General features: G+C 37.2%; 1 protein-coding gene across 1 annotated transcript in view; it reads left to right on the forward strand.

Annotated features, from left to right (window-relative positions):
• LOC138704258 (uncharacterized) overlaps positions 1–26,488 on the forward strand; it is a 499,259-nt gene that overhangs the window by 399,345 nt on the left and 73,426 nt on the right. Inside the window, exon 3 of the mRNA XM_069832131.1 lies at positions 6,918–6,959. Coding sequence (XP_069688232.1) covers positions 6,918–6,959 — 42 coding nt within the window. The remainder of the gene's footprint in view (positions 1–6,917; positions 6,960–26,488) is intronic.

Raw genomic sequence — 26,488 nt, forward strand, 5'->3', positions numbered from 1 at the left:
CTATACTATACATACTATACTATAACTATACTATACCATACTGAAACTATACTATAACTATACTATACCATACTATACCATACCATACCATACTATACTATACTATACTATAACTATACTATACTATACCATACCATACCATACTATACTATACTATACTAGAACTATACTATACCATACTATACCATACCATACTATACTATACTATAACTATACTATACCATACTATACCATACCATACTATACCATACTATACTATACTATAACTATACTATACTATACCATACCATACCATACCATACCATACCATACCATACTATACTATACTATACTATACTATACTATACTATACTATACTATACTATACAACTTACTTACTGGCTTTTAAGGAATGCGGAGGTTCATTGCCGCCCTCACATAAGCCCGCCATTGGTCCCTATCCTGAGCAAGATTAATCCAGTCTCTATCATCATATCCAATCTCCCTCAAATCCATTTTAATATATACTATACTATACTATACTATACTATACTATACTATAATATACTATAATTATACTATTACTAGGGTCTACACTATACTATACTATACCATACTATACTATACTATATTATACAGGGACATCATTTTATTTTTACTTCAATTTTTATTGTACCTGAGTTTTTTAATATACTTCACTCCCACCCCTTCTACTAATGAAGTTCCAACTCCACATAGAACCAAGACCGCAGATAGTAAGCACTACTGAGTTACTGAGTATAGTACGTTCCAGAAATATGTTCGCGTTTTCCAGTGACGAAAGAGCTTTCAATATTGAATCATATTTTCGCACAGGTACTGTCCGTTTGCCTACGTCGCATCCCGATTTCCCCCACCTGCTTCTGCTCGCCCCTCTGTAATAGCTGGGCTGTCTCAGCTCTTTTCTGAAAACATTAATTTGTGTTAGGAATTGGACGTTTACGTAATATTATACAGCTGTTTAATTTAACTTAAATAAAAGGGCCTCGTTAAGTAATTAACTGTCACGTGATTTCCTCCCTTTCTACAATCCTGCGGCATAACCACTTGGACGGACAGTAGATAGCATGTCTGAGTAATTTTATATTTTCGGGTCGGGCAGAAGTGAAGATTGAATGTACAGTACTTAGAGTAGGTACAGAATTATTTCAACGTGAGTTACTAGTACGAAGGACGAAACTGGCAATTGGAATTAGATGCAATAGTCTATAGTGCGATAATATGCACAAAAGAACTGAAGCCTGTATCGAAATGAACGGCCACCATTTTCAAAATTGTGTTTAAATATCCATATTATGATTATTTTTCAATTTAACTTCTTTCTCTATATTGTACTCTAATGTGCTGTAGACAGTATAATATACACTGCATAATGAATACGTTCGCATGGATAACTCACTTCGTGAGTAAAAACACTTATTCTTAATACAGTACTGTACTTTGATTAAAGAAAAACCTAATGAAAATTATCGAACTCAAAATCGCGATATTTCCTAGTTTACGTAAATGGATGAACTACTTTTCTTCCTTCCTATACCTAGTAGAGTGATTTGTGTTTTACGCCAGTATCATCGAACTCCAGTCTTGGAGGGGGGAGCAAGCGGTGTTTCCGGTTCTCTAAAAGTATAGACAGGTTAATATTAAAAATGTTAGTAAAAATAAAATGATGTCCCTGTACTATACTATACTATACTATACCATGCCATACTATACTATATTATACTATACTATACCATACCATACCATATTATACTAGAACTATACTTACTACACTATACTGTACTCTGTAACTATAACTATATGTACTTACTTTACTATACTTACTATACTATACCATACTATAGTATAACTATACTTACCATACTGTACTATACCATGCCATACTATGCTATAACTACTATACTTACCATACTATACTATAACTACTATACTTATTATACTATACCATACTATAACTACTATACCTACTATAATACACTCTATTATACCATACTATACTACACTAGGTCCCGCGCCGTGGCGTCGTGGTCTAAGGCAATCTGCCTAGGACTCGCGTTGCGGAATGCGCGCTAATTCGAGTCCTCATGGGGGAATAAATTTTCTCATGAAATTTTGGCCAATGTATGGGACCAGTGCCCACCCAGCATCGTGATTCATTTGAGAAGCTACGATAGGTAGCGAAATCCGGTTGCGAAAGCCAGCTATAACGGCTGGGGGGATCATCGTGCTAACCACACGATACCTCCATTCTAGTTGGATTATCGTCCATCTCTGCTTCGGCATGTGGACATGAGGCTAGCAGCCGGCTGGTCGGTCTGAGCTCTTCAAGGGCTGTAGCGCCACGGATTATTATTATATTACACTACACCAGAGGTCTCCAAAAAGCATATCGTCATTCGTCCTCTCGATGCTGCCCGCCGAACACACTGTGCTGTAAGGCTAGAGAAGGGGGAGAGACTCGTACATCAACAGATGGAAGCGATCAGTGGGTGATTGCGGCAACAGTCTGGTTAGGTTTACAAATAATAACATCAAAAAAATAAGAAATATCATACATGTGTATATTATTTTGACATACTATGAAGCTGGAGCCCGATCTGTTGTTATTGACACAACCCTTGCAAATTAGACCTCTTCTGTTCTATGGTGCCTTTCAGTGCCTGGAAAATATCTTCTCCATTTGTATTTTGTAATTACATCTAGAAGACATTTAGACACATTAAAATATTCATTAACTCCTCGGATGAAAATGGCTAGGTGAGCTTTGTCATTTCTATCTGTGCTTTCGTCCGATGCAAGTGAGTAAGCTACAGCCTGGTTAATTGTTTTTTCGACTTCAGATTCAATTGCATATACAGTCTTGAAATTCATTCTCTGAACTGTAATTGGAAACAATTTAATTTTCTTAAGCTTTAACTTTGTTCTGGACACAGTATTTTAGTAACGTCCTGTATGCACGATTTTATAAATGATGCTTCTGTAAAAGACTTCATTGATTTTCCAATATTTATTCCAAGCTAGAACATAGCTAGCAAGAAGCTTTTTTTTTTTTAATACTCAGGACACGTGTGTGATTTATGTTTGTATTTTCTTGTTTTATATTTATCAAAATACAGTATTATTTGTACGCCTACGCATTTCACCTAAAATTAAACGAAAAACTACAGTATATGTTTGTCATGCGGAACTGAGTGTAAACGTATTGAAATATACTGATTATTATGTATAACCAACAGTTATACAGATAGCCCCAAAATAAATTATTTTCACATGTCCAACATGCCTGTAATTGTATGATATTCTTTGTGAAGAGTCGAGTATTGTCGTCGCATGTTGAATTTTAACACACGCTTAAGAATTTTCGAACAAATTAAGCATTTCACATTCTTCCCACTAACACAAAAAAATGTCTCTTCCAATTCATCCTTGAATGTACTACGTCCATGATTAGAAGACATTGTGAAACGGTGGAACACTCCGACCAACACAGTGATAATGGCAGTCCGCCACTGCTCTTCGTTTGCTCATAAACATTGAGTACAGTACAGGTGGGGATGGGTGAGGCGGAGCGCGCTCATTACGTACTGGCTTTGGTTTCGTTCAGGGGCTTACTCGCGAGTACGCTTTTGGAGACGTCTGCACTACACCATATCATACCATAAGATACTACATTACACTACGCTACACCACACAATACTGCACCATAACGTCTATTAGTTCCTTTTGAGGGGAAGAGCACAGCTTAGGGACTGCCCTCTTACACAAGCCGCATGGGTGGTCCCATTGTAATACCCGGAGTGGAATAATGTGCATGCCCTAGCGCCCCACAGGCTACAGATTCCTCTCCGGGCTGTCCCTGAAGTCCGATGCAGTTTGCAGACTCCCTTTTATCTTTCTACCTAAACATAACTGCGATCCTTCAATCCCAGCTCCACGAGCTCCAGGGGAGAGCCCACGGTACACAGCACTACCGCCAGCAACTAATGACCACATACCACGGGATCAAGTTCAGTGACTGCCCGCAGCCGATTCTACGTCGGAGCAAATACGAAATATGGGAAATAAACGGAGATTATGATGATGAGAGGAAATGTAATTATGATGGCGAAATGAGTCCGAGGTCCAACGTCGAAAATTACCCAAAATTTCTGGTTCAATTGGTTGAGGTATAAACGTCGAAAATACTCAACTGGTAAGTTGTTCCAACCAGAATTTGAACCCCGGCTCTCTTGTTTCACGGTCAGAAATCCTAACTGTTACTTCACAATGATGGACCCACCATACTATACTGTATATGACACCATTCATAGTATACCATACCACATGTACCATATTGTATCATACCAAGCAATGGATGCCTATAATTTATTTTTCTTTGCCCTTCCTTACCCTTTTCTTGTAGATACTGTATTAACAAGCAACGGGTTTTCAACGCCATGCACTTAAACAAACAGCGTGGAGAAAGAAATCTATCAGCGTATTCCGAATCTCACCGGACCGGTGGACAACAATGACGTCACGCTGCAGCGAAATAGGAACAAAATCGATGGCTGTCATGGCGACTGTATAAGTTGTCTGTGCTACGCTAGCAAAATTTTGCGAAATTTCCGTACTGCCATCTCGTTCAGAGAAAAGAGAGCATAAACAATTTATTTCTTGAACCGGTAGTAATAACTGGTCCGTTGACATGTTCGCTCATAAGCCATTATCATATTGTTTTTACGTTGTGCTCATCACAAACAATACAGCAGAACTAAAGCAGAACACACCGCCATGACACAACAGTGCACGATGTCATTCGTCTGCTAATTCCCGCCCTATACAAGAACCAATCAGATTCACTGATGGCGGCAGATGTAGACTGCCACCACCTCTGCAAGCTGATGACACCGGTGGGACACTGGTGGAGCATCAGTGAAGCCATCGGTGAAATTCGGAATACCGTGATGCCATCAGATTGCTCAGCGCTGAGATTCGGGATACGCTCTGTATCTACTTCTCTACCGCTTGTGCTGTCCTGTGGTCGCGAGCCTTGGACTGAGAATCTGAATCCCACTGTGCGGGCCGCAGTGTTGGAGCCGTGCCACGTCACGATCTGTTTTGGCTAATGATATGAGTTCACTCGAATTTGCATTGTAGCTTACATGTCACCATGTCAGATGGCGTTTTTCATTCTCCCCTATATTTCTCATAAATACTAACTACAATTTAATCTGTTTGTAGAACGATTTGGTACATAACAACTGCATGAATCATGTCTGGTGATGGGAGGCAATTTAACATGTATTCTTGTCAAAAATAATTTTATATAACCAAGCGCCGTTTGGAAGTTCATTAGGCAACATTAAGAGGTGTGATAAAAATGTTCAAAATGACTGTTCCTATGAAAAGTGTTTTAATGTACGATTCTTTTTAAAATATGTAAGGATCTGCCAGCTATTTTTAGTTTACAATGCGGTTGCGTACATTTGCTTGCTGTGGGCTGTACTTCATAAATCAATTGACATTTCCCATTAATGTTTTACTTTTCACATAATCATATCCACTATACTTGCTGTGAGATTAAGATTTATGTACTTTTGTAGTGATGATGTAAAACGACGTTATATAATTTCATGGGAAAATTTTTTCCGGGGCCGGGTATCAATCCCGGGATCTTTGGCTTAGCACAACAACGCTCTACCGACTGAGCTACCCAGGAACTACACCCGACACCGTCCAACAGGCTTGGAACTCACATAGACATTTCCTCCCAATCCCATTTTCCCTGCAAAGGACGCGTTTTTCGCTTATCTTTTAATTGTTCCTCCTACCATTCATTCAGTCGCCCTGAGTGGCGCAGTTGGTATAGCGCTGGCCTTCTGTGCCCGAAGTTGCGGGTTCGATCCCGGTCCAGGTCGATGGCATTTAATGTGCTTAAAGGCTCATGTCACTAGATTTAGTGGCATGTAAAAGTATTCCTGCGGGACAAAATTCCGGCACACCGGCGACGCTGATATGACCTCTTCAGTTGCGAGCGTCGTTAAATAAACCATAACTTAAATTTTTAATTAATTAATTAATTCATTCATTCATTCATTCAGGTTTTCCACACTGTCTCTTCCTCATGTAGTAACTATTAGGTTACGTCCATTTTCTGATTTTCCCTTCAAAATTCTCCTAAGTTCCTTCAACGGTATGCAGAATGGAGTGAGACAGTGGGAAACTAGCTTGGAGTTCGCATAAATTCTTGCTCACAGCCCCAAATTACCTTCCAAGGACGCGCATTTGCGTATCTTTTAATTGTTTCTCCTTCCAATTTCTCTTCTTTCATTGCGTCATTCCATTCGGTTAGTCTCACACCATTATGTAATTATTGGACATGGTACACTCATCCTGCCTGTGGTAGCATTCATTTAATCCTTAAATCTATCATTGTCTAACATAAAATTCTATATACCAAGAATAAAGACATTTCACGCAATGCAGGAGATTTCATAAATTTCCTGTCACTTTTCTTTTTGTAAGTAATATATTTACTCATATTAAAACTGTAACGTAAGATATTATTAAAAAAGATACATTACCTCAGAAGTGACCCTCAGAAAGTTTAAATGTATATTTTATAATTTTATACTGTACCACTCTGAATTACAGTTTCTTGTGATTTCTCATATTACAGTAAAGTCCGGAACTTTTTTGTCACATCTCTGAATGATTTATGCGTAATATGAAATGTATAGTTGTTTCGATTTATTATGGCAACTTTCGCTCTCTTCGTCACTTGTTAAGTAAGCGCATGGTCTTAAATAATGTTGTCTTGGGTGTATTGTTTGTTCTTGCTTGTAGTTTGTGACATTAACATTTTCAACCACTAACTATTTGTATTTGTCCTCTTTTTTTTTTCCTTCCAATTGCAGATTTTTCCTGGAACTCCGTGTCGGCCACGCTCACAAATTAAGGTGGGTTTAACGCTGGTGTTGGTTTGTAAATATTTGCATTAACTTGCATGTTAAATTGTCATTGACTATTATTTTATACAAGGAATCTTGCTTACTTTTAGGCACATATTAATATTATTATTATTAGTATTGTTATTACTTTTATTTTTATCATATTTCTTCAAAATCGCCACCTGTAATGCATACTGTTTTGATAATAATTATACATTATATTTGCATGCAGAAATAAAAGAGTTTCGTTTTCTAAATTGCACACAGAGGGCATTGTTTAAAATCTGAGAAATTAAGATATGATATAAATTGTATGATTTAAGTAGATTGTTGTTAATGTTTGCAAATGCATATAAAATAACTATTATTGTAGCCTTATAGTCTTTCCTAGCATTATATGTCTCTTCGTGATAATCGATAATTAAAAGTGATGTAAATGTCAATGTATGTTAGTGACATGAAATTGTGAACATACTTCGTCCTTTTCAGATTCACACTTTTGTAAGACTTGCCTTTCGGAAATTCACTCATACATTACAACTATTAGAAAAGGGGATCTCGTCTTATCTGTAAAGTCGCAAGGAGTAAATGTTACACAAAATCGCAACGAAATTTTATAAAGCTTCACTTTTCTTGTGGAAAATATCTTTTTGATATTAACTGTAGCCTACGTTTCATTTGTCTGTGTATTCTATTTAATACAAAAGAATCGCGAAGAAAATCGTTTGATAGTTGTTATGGTTTTTTATTTCAAAAAAGGTCAATTTTTTTTCCCCTAAAATTGTCTTATTTTATAAACATCATGCTCTGACAAATTGAATAGTGGATACTGAATATGGACAAAATTCTTACAGTAGTTGGTGAAAATCGCTATACGTAGACACGCAAAAACCACATCGGAAATGTATTTCGGGGAAAATCTGGAAATCTATTTTACAGTACTACCACAGTCTAGTATATACAGTCACGAAACTCAATACGTAGTAAATATGTATCCATAGATACTTGCTAACCACTAGGATCGCTACTATCGCCTCATTGCAAAATAGTACCTGCACAGTCTATTGTTCCTAGTACCCTCATAAACTCAAACTTCGTGACTGTATATGCTAGACCAGACGTCTCCAAAACCGTACTCGCGAGTAAGCCCCTGAACGGAACTGAAGCCAGTACGTAATGAACGCGCTCCGCCTCACCCATCCCCACCTGTACTGTACTCAATGTCTATGCACAAACGAAGAGCAGTGGCGGACTGCCATTATCATTGTGTTGGTCGGAGTGTTCGACCGTTTCACAATGTCTTCTAATCATGGACGTAGTACATTCAAGGATGAAAGGGAAGATAAATATATTTTCGTGTTAGTGGGGAGAATATGAAATGTTTAATTTGTTCGAAAAATCTTAAAATTCAACATGCGACGACACTACTCGATTCTTCACAAGGGATATCATACAATTACTGGTATGCTGGACATGTGAAAATAATCAGTATATTACGATACGTTTACACTCAGTTTCGCAAGACATACGTATAGTTTTTCGTTTCATTTTAGGTGAAATACATACAAATATTTTGATAAATTTGAAACAAGAGAATACAAACACAAATCACACACGTATCCTGAGTCTTAAACAAGAAAACTTCTTGCTAGCTACGTTCTAACTTGGAATATTGGAAAATCAATGAAGCCCTTTACAGAATGAGCATTTGTAAAATCGTGCATACAGAATGTCTTCTAGATGTAATGCGAAATGAATTATTCCATTATTGAATATTCCCCAATCTTAGTAGAAGCTTCATAGTATGTCAAAATAATATACAAACGTATGATATTTTCTTATCCTTTTGATGTTATTATCTGTAAACGTAAGCAGACCGTTGCCGCAATCCCTCACTGACCGCTCCCATCTGTTAAGGTACGAGTCTCTCCTCCTTCTCTACAGCACACTGTGTTCGGCGGGCAGCATCGGGATCACAAATGACTATACGCTTTTTGGAGACCTCTGTGCTAGACTGTGGTACTACAGTTATTTCCGTGTATACTTCATTTAAGTGAAAATAAAAAGGAACAAGAACAAAACGCATACATAGAATATTCCTAGAAATACAGCTTGTTCCTATTACAACAGTGTCTTCTGTCTTCGTGTATATGTATCTGGGTCATTTCATGTAACTCACGTGACATATAACGTACTACATTTTTTAAAAGTTTGATCGTTTTCAAAAAGTGCTTACTGGAACTTACATTATTAAAATATGAAATTAATATAGGTTATCTTGGCTTGGCTTTTACGTGGACTGGACCCTGGACGGCTTTGTAAACTCAGGCACGGTTTGGTCCATTGTGCGCCCTTATATACGATGATTGTCCTAGTCCAACAGCTGGCCTGGGTGGCACTCGTGAATCCAACGCTGACAGGTGAGCCATCCTGCCTCAGTCCCTAATAGAGCCAGGTCCAGTTTCGCGGTCGAGTAGCCTGATAAGCCCCAGGGGACCTGGGTCCCAAGCCCTTTCTGATCACCCGACGCTGACAGGTGGCCAGCTTGTCTCAGCCCCTGATAGAGCCAGATCCCGTCCGTATACGAGTGGTCTGATGAGTCCGTAGCCCAAAACCCTCAACCCTAGTAATGCCGCACTTCGATTATTGTGACGTTTTGTTAAGTGATCTAAGTTCTGAACTGTCAGTCAAGTTACAGCGAGCTCAGAATATGTGCATCAGATACGTGTGCAACATCCGACGATATGATCACATATCACCGTCCTTCGCAAGTCTCTCGTGGCTCCGACTTAAAGAACGCTCTTTCGAATTCTGCACACCTCAACACCAAATTACCTTTCGTCTCGTTTCTCTTATCTATACTCTAACCACGACGTAAATACCAGATCACTTATCTGTGGCACGCTAAATATACCTCTTCATAGAACATCTTGTTATTCCTCATCTTTTACAATATCCACCTCGCGTCAATGGAATTCCTTGTCACAAAGTATTAGGGGCTGCAAGACAACAAACACCTTTAAGAACAGCTTAAAAGATAACCTTATTAGCATTTCACTCCAATCATACTGATTTAAAATATTACAGACTACACTGTTGCTTTTTTTCTTTAGACATCATCCTGATTGTGCTGCATTTTCAAAATTGTCTCATAATAATCTCTTTCTATTATCTAATATAATTTGAAATATTTTAACATTCTATGTATTTTAGTTTAATTCTGCTACACAGTTTATTTCAGTGTTTAATTAATAGTTCATAGTATTTTGTTGTTTAATTCGTAAATAACTCTTGTATACATGTAACTCTCATCTAAATCAAATTGTTGAATTCTTTGTAAGTTCATGCATATGTATATACACTTTTTGCTGGTTGTGTGGAAGAGAAGGCCTTACGGCCTTAACTCTGCCAGCTAAAATAAATCATTATTATTATTATTATTATTATTATTATTATTATTATTATTATTATATCAGCATCAGAAACCCGTATTACCCAAGACTTCACTCCAGCCCGTTTTTATTATTGTAGATGATAGATGAACTGAGGGGAAGGTGGAAAGTGTTGGTGGAATGCTAGAGGGAAACGGCAGTACCCCAAGAAAAATCCTTTGCAACGTCTGCTTCGTCCACAAATTCCATCACGACCTAGCCCGGGACCGAACCCGGGTCGCTTGGATGGAAGGCCAACGCGCTAGCACTGTAGCCACAGACGCGGAAGAAATTAATATATCTGAAAGGAACAATTATAATTGAACAATAAAAAATAAACCTTTAATTGTGTAATTGATATGATAATATCTGTAACTCATTTAAAACAGGAAAGACGTGGAATTCCACGCAGTTAAGATAATTGTTTAACTTTTATTTTGTTTACTTTATGAAATGCCCTCATAGGCTATGCACCGCTATGCCTTTCAATATATTAAAAGTGAAGTTACTGAAAACAAGAATGCTGTCCAAGCGGATTTCAAATAAATTTTGTCAGTGGCTCGTGTTACATACAAAATGTAACTCTCCATGCACATGCACTGTGCCTCCGGAAATCGAAGTGTGGCAAGTTCATATAGTTTCGAGCTCCACATTATCACTTATTCATTGGAAACACAAATGTAGCAAATATATGGCTATGTAACATTTAGTTTTATGTATTGTACTTTTCGTCAATGACTCCCCAGATATTTTGGTTGAAAATTTTTACAGACATTGCATTACAATTCGAATTGCACTAACTTACTCTTTCTGCCACATTATTTTGGTTTCATTCGACAAATATAAATGTTAGTTCATTTAGTTTTAGTAAGTTACAATATTTTTTCCTCCTGACAGTTACTTGTCAATGATACAGCGGTATTACTCAGTAATATGGCTTTTGTATTCCTGAAGCTTTTAGTAACGGATCTAATAGTTGGTCAGTATTCGCTATATCAGGTGTGTATAAGGATGGCTGTATACCAGTACAACTAACAACTTTCATAATTTTATGTGTTCTTATCAGTAGAGAGTGGATGCGGGATGACTTAAGGAAAAGTGAAGTTGTTTCGTATCGGGTATATGACACGTGCCGCGTCGTCCGTCTTTTGTGTACCTGGCGAGTACAGCAGAGTACATAACGAAGGAACCCCGGTCCACATCGCAACGCAATGTGTGCAGTTGTGTTATCCTGCTCAAGTATTTAGTTCGAGTTGAATAGTGTAGTGCTGATCCATTCATAATATCGAAGTCAAAACGTTAAATTCGCTTAGAGATACGAGATGCAATTAAGAAATATGAGAGTGACATTTTATGTATTAACGAAGACAATATCGTGTGTAATGTATGTAAAATTGAAATAAAAACCAGAACAACTCAGGCTATAGAGAAACATTGCAACAGTACATCACATAGGAAATGCGTTGAAATGAAATCTGAGAAACCATCATCATCATCATCATCATCATTATTTAGTTGTGCAGGTCTAACGACACGTGCAACATGATGCTCAGTACAAATATTCCTCTAAAGAAATTGAGTGATCCCCATTTTAGAGGTTTTCTTCATAAACTCTCTATACAAAAACTGTTTAAGCGATAGGCGAAGACGATTCAGCTTCGACAACTTACGAGAATATATCGTCGTTTACTGCAACGCTGGTAATTGCATCAATGATGACGAGGACTGAACTTGCAAGGTATGTACTACAGTACGTTATTTTTATTTTCCTTCTGAATTTACGGAGATACTGTAGCATGCAGACGTCGTCTGTTTACGTTTAAAACCTGTTCAGCCAATGGTCTGAATGAAAAAAAAATGTAACATATAGTAAATGTGCACTTACATTCAACGATGTCATCTCGCATCCACTGTCTAGTTATCAGTATTTCATTTTCCTGTTTATAAGTTAAATATGAACTGTGCGAATGATGGAATACCTAAGGAATGAAGAGAAAGCTGTCGTCTTAACTGATTTCTGTATAGTAACTTACTATAGACTACATAGTTTACACGTCGTTATCATGTTAGATGTAGAGTTCTTGTACACAAGTATGTAGCATCCCAATATTATGCCATGTGTTTCTGGTCCTATCACATACGCCTATTGTCCACACCTGTGGAGTAACGGTCAGCGAAACCAGGTGGCCCGGGTTCGAATCCCGGTCGGGGCAAGTTACCTGGTTGAGGTTTTTTCCGGGGTTTTCCCTCAACCCAATACGAGCAAATGCTGGGTAACTTTCGGTGCTGGACCCCGGATTCATTTCACCGGCATTATCACCTTCATCTCATTCAGACGCTAAATAACCTAGATGTTGATACAGCGTCGTAAAATAACCCAATAAAAAAATCCACTTGCCCCAAGACATATTCTGATCTTTGCTGCAGAAAGGTACTAGGTTACATTAGCCCCAGCACTGAGTGAGGGCAAGTATAACCTATGAGCCGACAAATATGTTTTGTGTTCATGGGTCTTAAGGGGAGACTCAACTGAAAATCATGAAAATTTTCCAAAAAAAAAAATTATCGGCTATTTCACTTCTTTATAATGTTTATTTTCATACCTCAAATGGATTTAGTTCAATTTTGATTACAAATATGTTTACTTTTTTTTAAATTATGACTGTAAGAGCTTCAAAGAGCTGTCAAAATTAATTTTTGATCAAAGAATTTTTTTTTTACATATTTCTGATTACAAATCTAGTAACTTTTCGTTCTAAAGTTGGATCCCTGAAGTTACTAGATGAATGTAGCGGACGATAATTTTAATACGTATGCTACATTATTCATTTTACTTTGAAATACATTTTCCCGTGAGTTTATTTTCCTTGATTCAACACCAACTTTTTTACGCCAAATATTAATCAATCTGGATAACATTTTTACTGCAAGTATTTATGAGGTAGCTGCATGTTTCTGTGGAGTTATGTAGTAAGAAATACTATTTTGTTTTATTAATATTTTTTCATGAATTATAAAGAAATATTTAAATTAAAAAAATGAAAGTGAATAAATGAGATATTTCATAAAATGAATACATACAAATGTTTCTCTATGTCTTGTGAATGTAACCAAAACAAAGGAGCATAGAAATTGAGATCTTTGACTAAAAACTTGGATTTGAAAATATTAAAAAATAATAGAAAGAAAATAAAAAATTAAAAGCCAAAAACATTTGAGAGTTCAAAATTTTGATTTTGTTAATCCTTTACATACCGTAGTAAACATGCTTTCAAAAATTGGTTGAAAAAGAATGATTAGGAAAGAAAGTTGTCATTTTTAGTGGAGTGTCCCCTTAACTTAATAACGTAACTTTTCTTCCTTTTTACCATAGTTAGGTAAGGTATTGATGGTCATCTGTTCAAATTTTAGACACATTTTAATATCAATTCAGCAAGTTATTAAATGTCAATTAAATTTATGGGTTCCGCTTACCCCTGTTTACATTATTATTATTATTATTATTATTATTATTATTATTATTATTAATTTTCTCATCGAGTGCTTCTATTCAAATTTGTTGCAAATATGGTTCTAAATATTTATATTGGCTTCTGTAATGGCTGTCGTCTTTCGATGACCCAGCTTCATTCTTGTCTGTTATCCACTTGCCTATACGAGTAAATTCATGGAAACCATAGCTTTATCGACCTATATTAACCATGTTTTTTTCTGCTTTGTAACAAATTCATCACTAATTTTTATTGGATTTTCTGTAGTAATGTCACGAGAGGTCTGAGATTTATCTGAGAAATCTCAGACCTCGAGTGACATTTATTAGGACTATTTCGTGACTAAAATAAAAATGTAAGTAATATATCCCTAAAATTCGATTACAAAATGTTAATAATTGTATATTTACGAATACTTAACCTATTCAGACATTGTTAAGTTGAAATAGATGAATATCGATTACTGCAATAAAGAAATTCGATGTTATTATTCAGTAATGCCAATTGCGAAAAGCGAAATACAGGTTTAACAATGTTAATTACATGTACTGCACTTTTCTCTTATTATTATAACATAAATCCATTTTCATTATCTGCTGAAATCATAATTTAATTTAAAATTTTATAATATAATTACAGTAACCTGATTAATACATTAATTAAATGAAGAATTGTTGAAAACGCAGTTATCAAATCTGAATGATGGAGTGTAATTTTCTTCAGATAGCCTATAATGGACATGGAATTACAACATGAAGATGTAGATGTGGAAGTATAATTTCGTAATTTATTTAGTACTTCATCGTTACATTGCACACTACACCGAGAACTAAGAACTATATAATATGTGTGGAGACAGCTACATCTCACTGTAGTGTGTAACAGAACTAAAGCTGCATCTACACAGTTCAATTTTTCATGCGCGTATACATGCAATCTGGGAAGAATATTGAAATAATCAAGTTTAAAACGTACGTTCAATCCTAGATCATATTTACATATATGATCTAGGGTTCAATTAAGATGCATGAAGATTTTGTGTCTATATGGTGCACTGCGTAAATATATTAATATTAAATATATCAATCTTGCATTCATTGCTTGAATGCGTAAAGTTGAGAGAAACGTTTAACCGTGTAGATGCATCTTAATGGATTCATGCTCATCGATTTAAGGGAAACAGTTGGCCACACCAACTAAACAAGTGGAACGACCATGCGATAAATTGACAGCGATAAATCTAGCTGCAGAAATTATCGCGATGTTTGACTGTGATTGGTTGGAATTCAAAATTTCATTACACTTCGTTGGTCGAAAATGGAATGACGTCATATAAACGAAATAGTCTCCAAAATTCGGCATCATGATCTTTTTTATCTTCATCATCTGCTCTGACTGCTTTGACTTCTTACCTCCTCAGTTATAAGCAAAGCTCGGAACTTGGGGACTTGTGTCTTTGCACTTGACTAAGCGACCGGACTTCAATGTCAACATGCTCCCGCTTCCTGCACGGAGGTACTGTCAGGTCTGCTACAAAAGTAATTTCTGGCTCCGACAACATATTGATAATATTATGGTAGGTTGAAACACGTAATTTCATAGCATATATATAATAAAAATAAACATGAAAAATATATCAAATTTACATGTAATTTCATAGCATACATATAGGCTAATAAAAATAAACCTGAAAAATATACCAAATTTACTGTTCTGCTGTGTACATTTTATTATAGTGTATGACTACCTACATTCGAAGATTTTTCGGTATTAGACTTAAAATACTGAATTTTTTCACTGTTACTGTTTCCTGTTCGATTTTCAACAGTTGTTAGCCGATCTCGTATCAGAGAAAGATAAGTATATCCTAAATTTTTTCGAAAATAGTTTTCAATTTGTGTGTCACTACTAGGGCAGGTCCCTCTACATCTCGATCCATGGCTATGGACAAATTTTTCTCCAATTTGAGAGACTGCAATGCCTTTCAATGAATTCCGTTTCCAGCCTCTAGTTTGTGTGTGGTACAACTTACAAAATATAAACTCTCCATTCGAAAAAAAATAATGTATCTCCTCCGAATTCTCCACGAAATTCTGTATCTTAAATTTGAAACAAAATGTGTTTTCAAACTTCTATAATACCCATTCGAAATAACACGTATTTTCTATTTCCTCAAACAGACCGTTTACCTTTAATTCTCTGAATGTCATTGGGTTCGATATAACAGTTTCTTCGTCCGTCTTCCTGTCATTAGTTGTGGCCACTTTCTTAGTACACACGACTGTCCCTGAGCACTTGCAGCGTGAGCTTTGTGTACGTTTTACCTGTACCTTACTCATGCACACGACACCAGTCCCCAAGTTCCGAGCTTTGGTTATAAGCGTTTGAATCAACAGTAGACGCTCTCAACTATAGGAACTCCTTGGTTAGGCCTATATGATAGCCATAACGTGAAATCACCGTTGAGTACAGTACAGCAGAAACACAAGAAAAGAGATAACACTCCCATTTTGTATGCTCCAGAGATAAATCTGCTCTTCCCTATCGGATCTGCAATATTTCTAGGCGGAAGTGTCGGGAAGTTGTTAGCCACCCTGTTGCTGACAGGCGCGGGTGGTACTGTACCAGGTTGCAACGTGAAGTTGGCGGTCGTCAGTATCGATCCCGCGCCTCGACTCAATTGTGTCACACTGGGCATGCACAACAATGTAGCGGGGAAGTGACGGATGTTGTCAGGAGAAATTAAGAATACCGCGGTATACTTTCTTAACTTTTCTTTAGTCTAGTGTGGAGAAGAAAAGTCATATTCAGGACACATGAATTGTTCACGACTGAATGTTATTATTATTATTATTATTATTATTATTATTATTATTATTATTATTATTATTATTCGAAAAATCAATAGTGTTGCCGACTGTCAATTTCTTCAGGATGACATTAATTCAATTACCAATTGGTCAGTTGATAACGGGATGATGATTAATGAATCCATAATTTACGTAATATCATTTTCAAGGAAAACCTGTACACTAAAATAAAACTATCATCTAAAAAATGCATTAATTAACAGAAAAGATTGTTTTAGAGACCTTGGTATATATTAATTGACAATAAATTATATTTTCACATCCACATTAATTATATTTATAACCACGCAATAAGAATGTTAGGAATAATTCGGTCAATTACTTATTCTTTTTCAACACCTGACTCTCTTTTAATACTATACTATACATTAGTGAGATCGAAACTCGAATATGCATCTGTAGTTTGGAACTCTATTACTAGTTCTCATTCGGCAAAACTTGAAAATATTCAAAGGAAATTTATTTCATTATGTTCGTACCGATTCCTGCCTAATAACTGTGAGTATAACTATGATAAAAAATGCGAGCACTTTAAATGTCGAAGCCTGTATGCCAGACATCATGATCTCGATTACTTATTCTTATGCAAGGTCCTTAAAGGTGACATTAATTGTCAATCTTTCTTAAACATTGTCAGCCTTCGTACTCCTATGAAGGACATGAGACATCACAAACTCTTCTATATTAGAAATTCTAAATCTTCCTCGCCGGTCTCCAGATGTATTAAACATGCTAACTTACATGTAGGCGATTTCGTTCCATTCAATGTATAGAAGTATTAGAACATGGCAATGTCTTTGCTAATATTAATTGCATTATCTTTCTACACATATTGGTAATACTTTTGTATGAATCAACTCCTTTCCATAAAATATAATAGTATTAATTCTTGTAAACTAATCATTGTAATCTATGTTCTTTTTTTGTTGTTATCTCTATTATGTAATGTGTACGATATTTGTTCATTTTATTGCATTATTTGTATCACTGTGCTGGACTTTTATTGGCCTATGGCTGTTGTCCAGCACATAAATATCAATAAATAATAATAATAATAATAATAATTATTATTATTATTATTATTATTATTATTATTATTATAGTCTTGTGGCAAGTAGTGCGTTGGGTCTTTCCGACTTTATGTTTATTTTGAACTCGACAAAGGGCAGAAATGCGAAGGATTTCTTTATTACTTATTGCACTATGTGGCGACACAATTCTCTTGGCTCTTTACACTGCCAGTCTCAGTCAGCTGTGTGAATTGTAATAATAATAATAATAATTATTATTATTATTATTATTATTATTATTATTATTATTTTAGTAATAGTAGTTTTATTTTCCCTGGCAGAGTTAAGGCCATCAGGCCTTCTCTTCCACTCAACCAGGATCAAATCACATACAGAAAAGTACATACCGGTATACAAATATTAACTTAAAATAATAATAAACATAATTAAGTAAAAAAGAGAGATTGAATACATATACACAATCAGTATTAACTCTAAAATAACAATAATAAAAAATATATATAATAAAAAAAGAGACTGAATACGTAATCACAAAAAGGAAAATACATTCTAGTATACAAGTATTAACTTAAAAAAATTAATACATATGAATATAATCTCACAACTAAAGGAATAGTAGAATTAGTATGATCAGCACAGCACGTGTTACATTGAGACAATGACAATTACCTAGATATTAGTGTTAATGGAAAAATAAAGTAATGACTGTGTAAAATAATAATAATAATAATAATAATAATAATAATAATAATAATAATAATAATAAATAAAAATTATATCTAAAAAAAAACTAATTCTGTGCATTTAAAACATTTCTAAAAACCTGATTTTAAACAACTGAGGACTAAGGCTACCCCTGATTTCCAGCGGCAGCGAATTCCATGAGCGGGCCATGGCTATTGAGAAAGAACTTGAGTACAGAGATATCTTGATGACGTGGTATTGGTAGCAACAGATTGTGCTGTGAACGTGTATTACGATTACGATGTGAAGCTAGGAGAGTAAGCCGAGAGGCAAGGTAGTTGGGTGTGGAATCTTGTATAATTCGATATAGCAGGCAAAGAGAATGTATTAAACGTCGATCTTGCAAGCTGATCCAGGAGAGTCGTAGAAAATATTCCGATATATGATAATGTATATTTAATTGTACAATTCAATAAATTGTACAAATGTACATTTGTGTATATAAATATGTATTTTTAACCTTCATTATGCACATAGTACTCAACGCATTTTCCTCCTTGAAATGTATCCATTATTATTATTATTATTATTATTATTATTATTATTATTATTATTATTATTATGCCTTCTCAAGTCATTTGTCAGTCATTACTTTGATTACATATTTTAAAACATTTTTTTTAAATTAACACTACGCAGTTGTATTCATGTAGAAGTCCTCGTTCTTTGGAGATTTTCAAAATTTTAATTTGACGTGGTAATGTTAATTTTCGACGTTACGAAGGATTTTATGGAACGGATATTCGACTTCGGTTGCCATGGAAACTCGTACGTCATACCCGATAAACTGGTCAACGTGAACGAGTCCAAGGGAAGTCCTCATAGCAATTAATAATTATACAGAACATACTTGGAAGAGTTTATTATAATCCATCGGAGAGAATTCCATTACATATAATGTTATTCAGTTGTGTCTTGACTTATACTCAAAACGACGCATTCACAATACATGTAACTATAGAAAGTTAATACAAGTTTGGAATTACTCACAGATGGATAAATAACAACACAAAATTTATGAGATTTTATCACATTCTTATATACAGTATTGCAGTTAATTATTTTTTAATTGTCTATGGCTTAGAGAGAGAGAAAGAGAGAGAGAGAGAACAACTCGTCCGGCCTTAATTAAGGATGACCACGAGGATCCGGAAATTAATAACAAAGAAATACAATCAATTAAATATGAATATTGTTATAAAAATAAAATGTAATAATTAAGCACCATTGATTATCAATTATAAAATAAAATCTTAGAAGATGACTATAAAATTATACTTATAAATAAAAGATTTTATTTAAAATTAGCATATACTTAATTAGGGCCTTCTGAGTGGTATAAATGAAACTGTATAATCTGCAGGGAATCTTTAAGAATTTGCGAGATGATTTTTTGAATTTCAAAAGATGATATTGATAATTGTTTTAAAAAATTATATGTAAATTTTGGTAAAGAACTCCGAGCACCAAAAAATAAACCTGTCACTGACCAATTGAAGAGAGGGATGTTATACTTGACCCTAAGGTAGGGAATACAAGGTTCATAAATGGCCCTCTTTTCATGATCAACCTGATGAGCTTGGTTTAGATCTCTCTCCATGCGTATAGTTGGATCTATCTACAGTTCTTCACTTGTCCTCTTAATAGCACATTCTTTTTAGTGCATATTTCACACCTCCAGTAAAATAATTTCGTATTTCGAAAATCACATATTACTTTCGTAAATAATTTCCAACGCTGTTTTACTAATTGGAGGTACGAAATTATAATAGTATACAGTAACAGTAAATTATCGAAGATTTTTATGCCTATTTATTAAAATATTTTTACACAGTATTTTACCAGGGAATAGCATGTCTGTACAAATCACAATTTTCGAGTTACGACTGGAAGTGCAATTTATATTATTATTATCATTATTATTATTATTATTATTATTATTATTATTATTATCATTATCATCATCTAGGCTATATTACTGGAGAATTGGCGTTATTTATAGCTTATTACATTCCGTTCACTAGCACACTTAAATCTTTCAGCAAATTGTATTTATTTGTCCTAATTTCATTACTTTAAGTCCTATATAGACATTACATTTTTTTTTTTAACTTCTGGTAACATGGCCGATCCAACCAGTCTTCCGTCTAATCTATTTGTCTGTGTATCTATAATTGTTCCTTCTCTTTATCCTCTCTTTTCCTTTCTATTTTTCCTGTCTTTTTGTCTTTTTATCACATACATTCCATAGTAGAACAACTATACCGTACTAAGTTAATGAAACACTTCATTCATAAAGAAAGTGATATCCCACAAAAAAGTGCCTGAGTACGACATGATAAGCTGAAATTTATATCGATATCTTTAGCCTTATAAAAGTAATCAATAAACTAATCAAAACAATGCTATAGCACAAAGCAAAGTTACCTAGGTATATGTTTTAACTGTAACTAATATTACATAGCAAAACTCTTATCGCAGTATGCTTTTAAGGTGATATTGGTGCGCAACTTCCTATCATTAGAATACTAAATTATTTTCTCGAAATTTTCTGAAGCTATAGAGCAGACGTTTTTACAGCACATGGGCACATATCTCTTGTTTATGAGGTAACAGTAGTTGCTTTGTTTTATTCATTTCCTTAGAACATTTTCCATACGAATATTTTAAAAGTTTTCAATACACTATCTGCACGTATTTACGATACTTATATTAGATTTACGAAAACATCGCTTCAATACCTGTAAGGCTACTAAATAAACATATCTGAAAATTTCACTTTTCTATAAAAAGAAGTGGACAAAATATTTCTTTTGAGTAAAAACAAACTTGTGAAAAATGATCATTAAAATTAAAACTTACATTCCTATACTGGACATATACTTCTCAGACAAATCTAAAAATTAACATGGATACAATTTTAATAAGTTCTCTTCTTTTATCTATTGATTCAGTGCTGACCATCCCTGTATATAGCTCGACCAAGAGGTATACCGGGGACAGAACAACTAGAGGCTTCATTGACGTCACTACAGAAGAACCCACACACAGCAGAATTGTTCGTGGCACTACAAACTGAAAACGTTGACCATCTACTTTCACTGATCCTGCTGCGCTCTCACAATACAGTAACTTCTGTTCAGAAAATGTTTTGCAGCTGAATGGTACCGTATACCTGCTAGTGCGGGAGGAGGGGTTTGTCGGACAGTAAAAGTAACCGTCTCCAAGCTTCTAGATCAGACGTGGCATTTAAAGAGATGCGCCGTACTACCCTGATTGCTGCAACACGCATCACCTGTTAACGTAATATTCAGCGGTGGATCGCGTGAAGTATTGAAAAAAGGAACGTTAAGTAATTACGCGAGACAAAAAGATACACAGTTTTCTACAAATGTTATTTTTATGAATAATGACAATGAAAGAAAACAAATTTTCCAAAACAAATACAAACTATTTTACAAAAAGCTGAAACATAACTGTATTTCTAATTTAAACAATTAGTGTAAAAACCTTATAAAATGATATAAAACGTACAGTTCCACAACAGTTAAAAAGTAATGCCATAATCTGAACCTATTTGTTTTGAAAGGGCATCAGTCACCAATTTGCATCCTTTGAAAATAAAATTAAGAAACTAAGGAAAAATAGATTCTTAACAAAATATCGAGCACATTACTAAGAAACAGAAAAACAACAATTAGGCTCTTTTTTAAACTTCTTACTGTAGTTCTTTGTTGTTTTTGTCAATTTACGTCAATTGACTCATGCCCTTAAAAGAAAGGATTCGTTTATTTTTCTTCGTCACGTAAATCAGCAAGTGTTTCAAAATTTGGAGTTATGTCAGACATTGCAATTGTGAGCTGATGGAATAAATTTTCGTCTGAAATGCGTGATCCTGATTTGGATTTTACAATGGCCAACTGAGAAAACAACTGTTCACAAGTGTAGGTTGAGCCAAACATAGAAACAATTTTCATAACAAAACTCCGAAGATGTGGATATTTTACTTTTGAACGTAGCTCTTCTTCACTGCCAGTAACGTTTTGTAGCATCATAAGCACCTAACAATTTCCCCTTCTTCGCAACAAAACAATCCATTTTTCCATTCTTTGTGGAAGTAATATTTTTCGACTTTTTTACTTCAGGAGCTTCCTTAGCGAAATTTTTTTACTGAAATCCACCGCTGACTGCCAGTACCTCAACCGGTCTGACAGGTACCCCGGTATGGCGAACAGCTAGGGGTGTGGAGGGAGGGAGATCACGTAGTTGCGTTCGACTCCATGCGACATGTACTACTGATGCCCACGCTTATTCGGTAACTATTGCGAGTAAAATCGTGATTTTTGCCCATATCGATAGGAAATCTAATAAAGAATAATTTATCCTTCTGGAGTATTTCAATAGCGTGAACAGTTTTCGTATAAATTTAATTTTAAAAACTCCTAAATTCAAACCATTGCACGAAGCGAACGCGTGAAAACGTCTTGGCAGCTTACGCACAGATAGTCGCCGAGTTCGTTGCCCTCTTACATCTGTATACGAGTAGAGTGTTTAGCGACGATGTAGCCGGACTGCTGAAACTTCAAACTTAATTTTCTAATAAACCGTGCATTTAATCACAAAAAGTAAGGTAGGTTTCACATTTTATATTCATTTACGTGTACCCTATCGTCTCTTTCAATCTGCAAGATTATTTCACTTCCACCCTATATAGTAGTTACTTATGCATACATGTAACTTATGTAAAATGGACTTGTGTGTCCATATTTATGTACGTAATGTATTAGATGATGCATGTATGTATGTACGTACCGGTATGTATGTATGTATGCATGCATATGCAGTTTTGAAGCCAACAATGGGAAGGTACTTACTTACTTACTTACTTACTTACTTACTTACTTACTTACTGGCTTTTAAGGAACCCGGAGGTTCATTGCCGCCCTCACATAAGCTCGCCACTGGTCCCTATCCTGAGCAAGATTAATCCAGTCTCTATCATCATATCCCACCTCCCTCAAATCCATTTTAATATTATCTCCCCATCTACGTTTCGGCCTCCCTAAAGGTCTTTTTCCCTCCGGCCTGCCAACTAACACTCTATATGCATTTCTGGATTCGCCCATACGTGCTACATGCCCTGCCCATCTCAAATGTCTGGATTTAATGTTCCTAATTACGTCAGGTGAAGAATACAATGCGTGCAGTTCTGCGTTGTGTAACTTTCTCCATTTTCCTGTAACTTCATCCCTCTTAGCCCCAAATATTTTCCTAAGCACCTTATTCTCAAACACCCCTAACCTATGTTCCTCTCTCAAAGTGAGAGTCCAAGTTTCACAACCATACAGAACAACCGGTAATATAACTGTTTTATAAATTCTAACTTTCAGATTTTTTGACAGCAGACTGGATGATAAAAGTTTCTCAACCGAATAATAACAGGCATTTCCCATATTTATTCTGTGTTTAATTTCTTCCCGAGTATCATTTATATTTGTTACTGTTGCTCCCAGATATTTGAATTTCTCCACTTCTTCAAAAGATAAATTTCCAATTTTTATATTTCCATCTCGTACAATATTCTCGTCACGAGACATAATCATATACTTTGTCTTTTCGGGATTTACTTCCAAACCTATCGCTTTATTTGCTTCAAGTAAAATTTCCGTGTTTTCCCTAATCGTTTGTGGATTTTCTCCTAACATATTCACGTCATCCGCATAGACAAGCAGCTGATGTAACCCGTTCAATTCCAAACCCCCTCTGTTATCTTGGACTTTCCTAATGGCATACTCTAGAGCAAAGTTAAAAAGTAAAGGAGATAGTGAATCTGCTTGCTTCAGCCCACAGTGAATTGGAAACGCATCTGACAGAAACTGACCTATACGAACTCTGCTGTGCGTTTCACTGAGACACATTTTAATTAATCGAACTAGTTTCTTGGGAATACCAAATTCCATAAGAATATCATATAAAACTTCTCTCTTAACCGAGTCATATGCCTTTTTGAAATCTATGAATAACTGATGCACTGTACCCTTATACTCCCATTTTTTCTCCATTATCTGTCGAATACAAAATATCTGGTCAATAGTTGATCTGTTACGCCTAAAACCACACTGATGATCCCCGATAATTTCATCTACATATGGAGTTAACCTTCTCAAAAGAATATTGCACAAAATTTTGTACGACGTCAACAAAAGTGATATTCCTCGAAAGTTACTACAGTTAGTCTTGTCCCCCTTCTTAAAGATAGGTACGATTATGGACTCCTTCCATTGATCTGGAATAAGGTTTTGAAATTTGGTACTTGGAACAATGGAAAGGTAGAGATAATAATTAAGGAACATCCTTTTTCTCTTTTTAATGCACAACAATTTTATTTCATGTATATTCTATAATTTTTGGGACCGGCGTAAGTGGCAACGCTGCGCTTTTTGCGGCCCTGCAGAGCATGAGCCTCGGCGGGGGCGCGCGAAGTGGGCGGCCTTGGCGGCAGCTACGTAGGGGGTGTCGAGGGGCACTCCAGCGTGAACAGCGGGGATGGCGTAGGCGGCGGCGTAGTGATCTGGAGCGGCCACGACGGCGGGGGCGGCGAAGTGGACGGTCTTGGCGGCAGCTACTTCTGGGGTGTCGGGTGTCACTCCAGCGTGAACAGCGGGGATGGCGTAGGCGGCGGCTTAGTGATCTGGAGTGGCCACGACGGCGGGGGCGGCGAAGTGGACGGTCTTGGCGGCAGCTACTTCTGGGGTGTCGGGGGTCACTCCAGCGTGAAAAGCGGGGATGGCGTAGGCGGCGGCTTAGTGATCTGGAGTGGCCACGACGGCGGGGGCGGCGAAGTGGACGGTCTTGGCGGCAGCTACTTCTGGGGTGTCGGGTGTCACTCCAGCGTGAACAGCGGGGATGGCGTAGGCGGCGGCTTAGTGATCTGGAGTGGCCACGACGGCGGGGGCGGCGAAGTGGACGGTCTTGGCGGCAGCTACTTCTGGGGTGTCGGGGGTCACTCCAGCGTGAAAAGCGGGGATGGCGTAGGCGGCGGCTTAGTGATCTGGAGTGGCCACGACGGCGGGGGCGGCGAAGTGGACGGTCTTGGCGGCAGCTACTTCTGGGGTGTCGGGTGTCACTCCAGCGTGAACAGCGGGGATGGCGTAGGCGGCGGCTTAGTGATCTGGAGTGGCCACGACGGCGGGGGCGGCGAAGTGGACGGTCTTGGCGGCAGCTACTTCTGGGGTGTCGGGGGTCACTCCAGCGTGAACAGCGGGGATGGCGTAGGCGGCGGCTTAGTGATCTGGAGTGGCCACGACGGCGGGGGCGGCGAAGTGGACGGTCTTGGCTGCAGCTACTTCAGGGGTGTCGGGGGTCACTCCAGCGTGAACAGCAGGGATGGCGTAGGCGGCGGCGTAGTGAGCTGGAGCGGCCACGATGGCGAAGTGGGTGGTCTTGACTGCAGCTGCTTCAGGGGTGTCGAGGGGCACTCCAGCGTGAACAGCAGGGATGGCGTAGGCGGCGGCGTAGTGAGCTGGAGCGGCCACGATGGCGAAGTGGGTGGTCTTGGCTGCAGCTGCTTCAGGGGTGTCGAGGGGCACTCCAGCGTGAACAGCGGGGATGGCGTAGGCGGCGGCTTAGTGATCTGGAGTGGCCACGACGGCGGGGGCGGCGAAGTGGACGGTCTTGGCGGCAGCTACTTCTGGGGTGTCGGGGGTCACTCCAGCGTGAACAGCAGGGATGGCGTAGGCGGCGGCGTAATGAGCTGGAGCGACCACGATGGCGAAGTGGGTGGTCTTGGCTGCAGCTACTTCAGGGGTGTCGAGGGGCACTCCAGCGTGAACAGCGGGGATGGCGTAGGCGGCGGCGTAGTGAGCTGGAGCGACCACGATGGCGAAGTGGGTGGTCTTGGCTGCAGCTACTTCTGGGTTGTCGAGGGGCACTCCAGCGTGAACAGCGGGGATGGCGTAGGCGGCGGCGTAG

This window comes from Periplaneta americana, chromosome 8 (assembly GCF_040183065.1).
Source record: "Periplaneta americana isolate PAMFEO1 chromosome 8, P.americana_PAMFEO1_priV1, whole genome shotgun sequence".
NCBI classification, from domain to species: Eukaryota; Metazoa; Arthropoda; class Insecta; order Blattodea; family Blattidae; genus Periplaneta; species Periplaneta americana.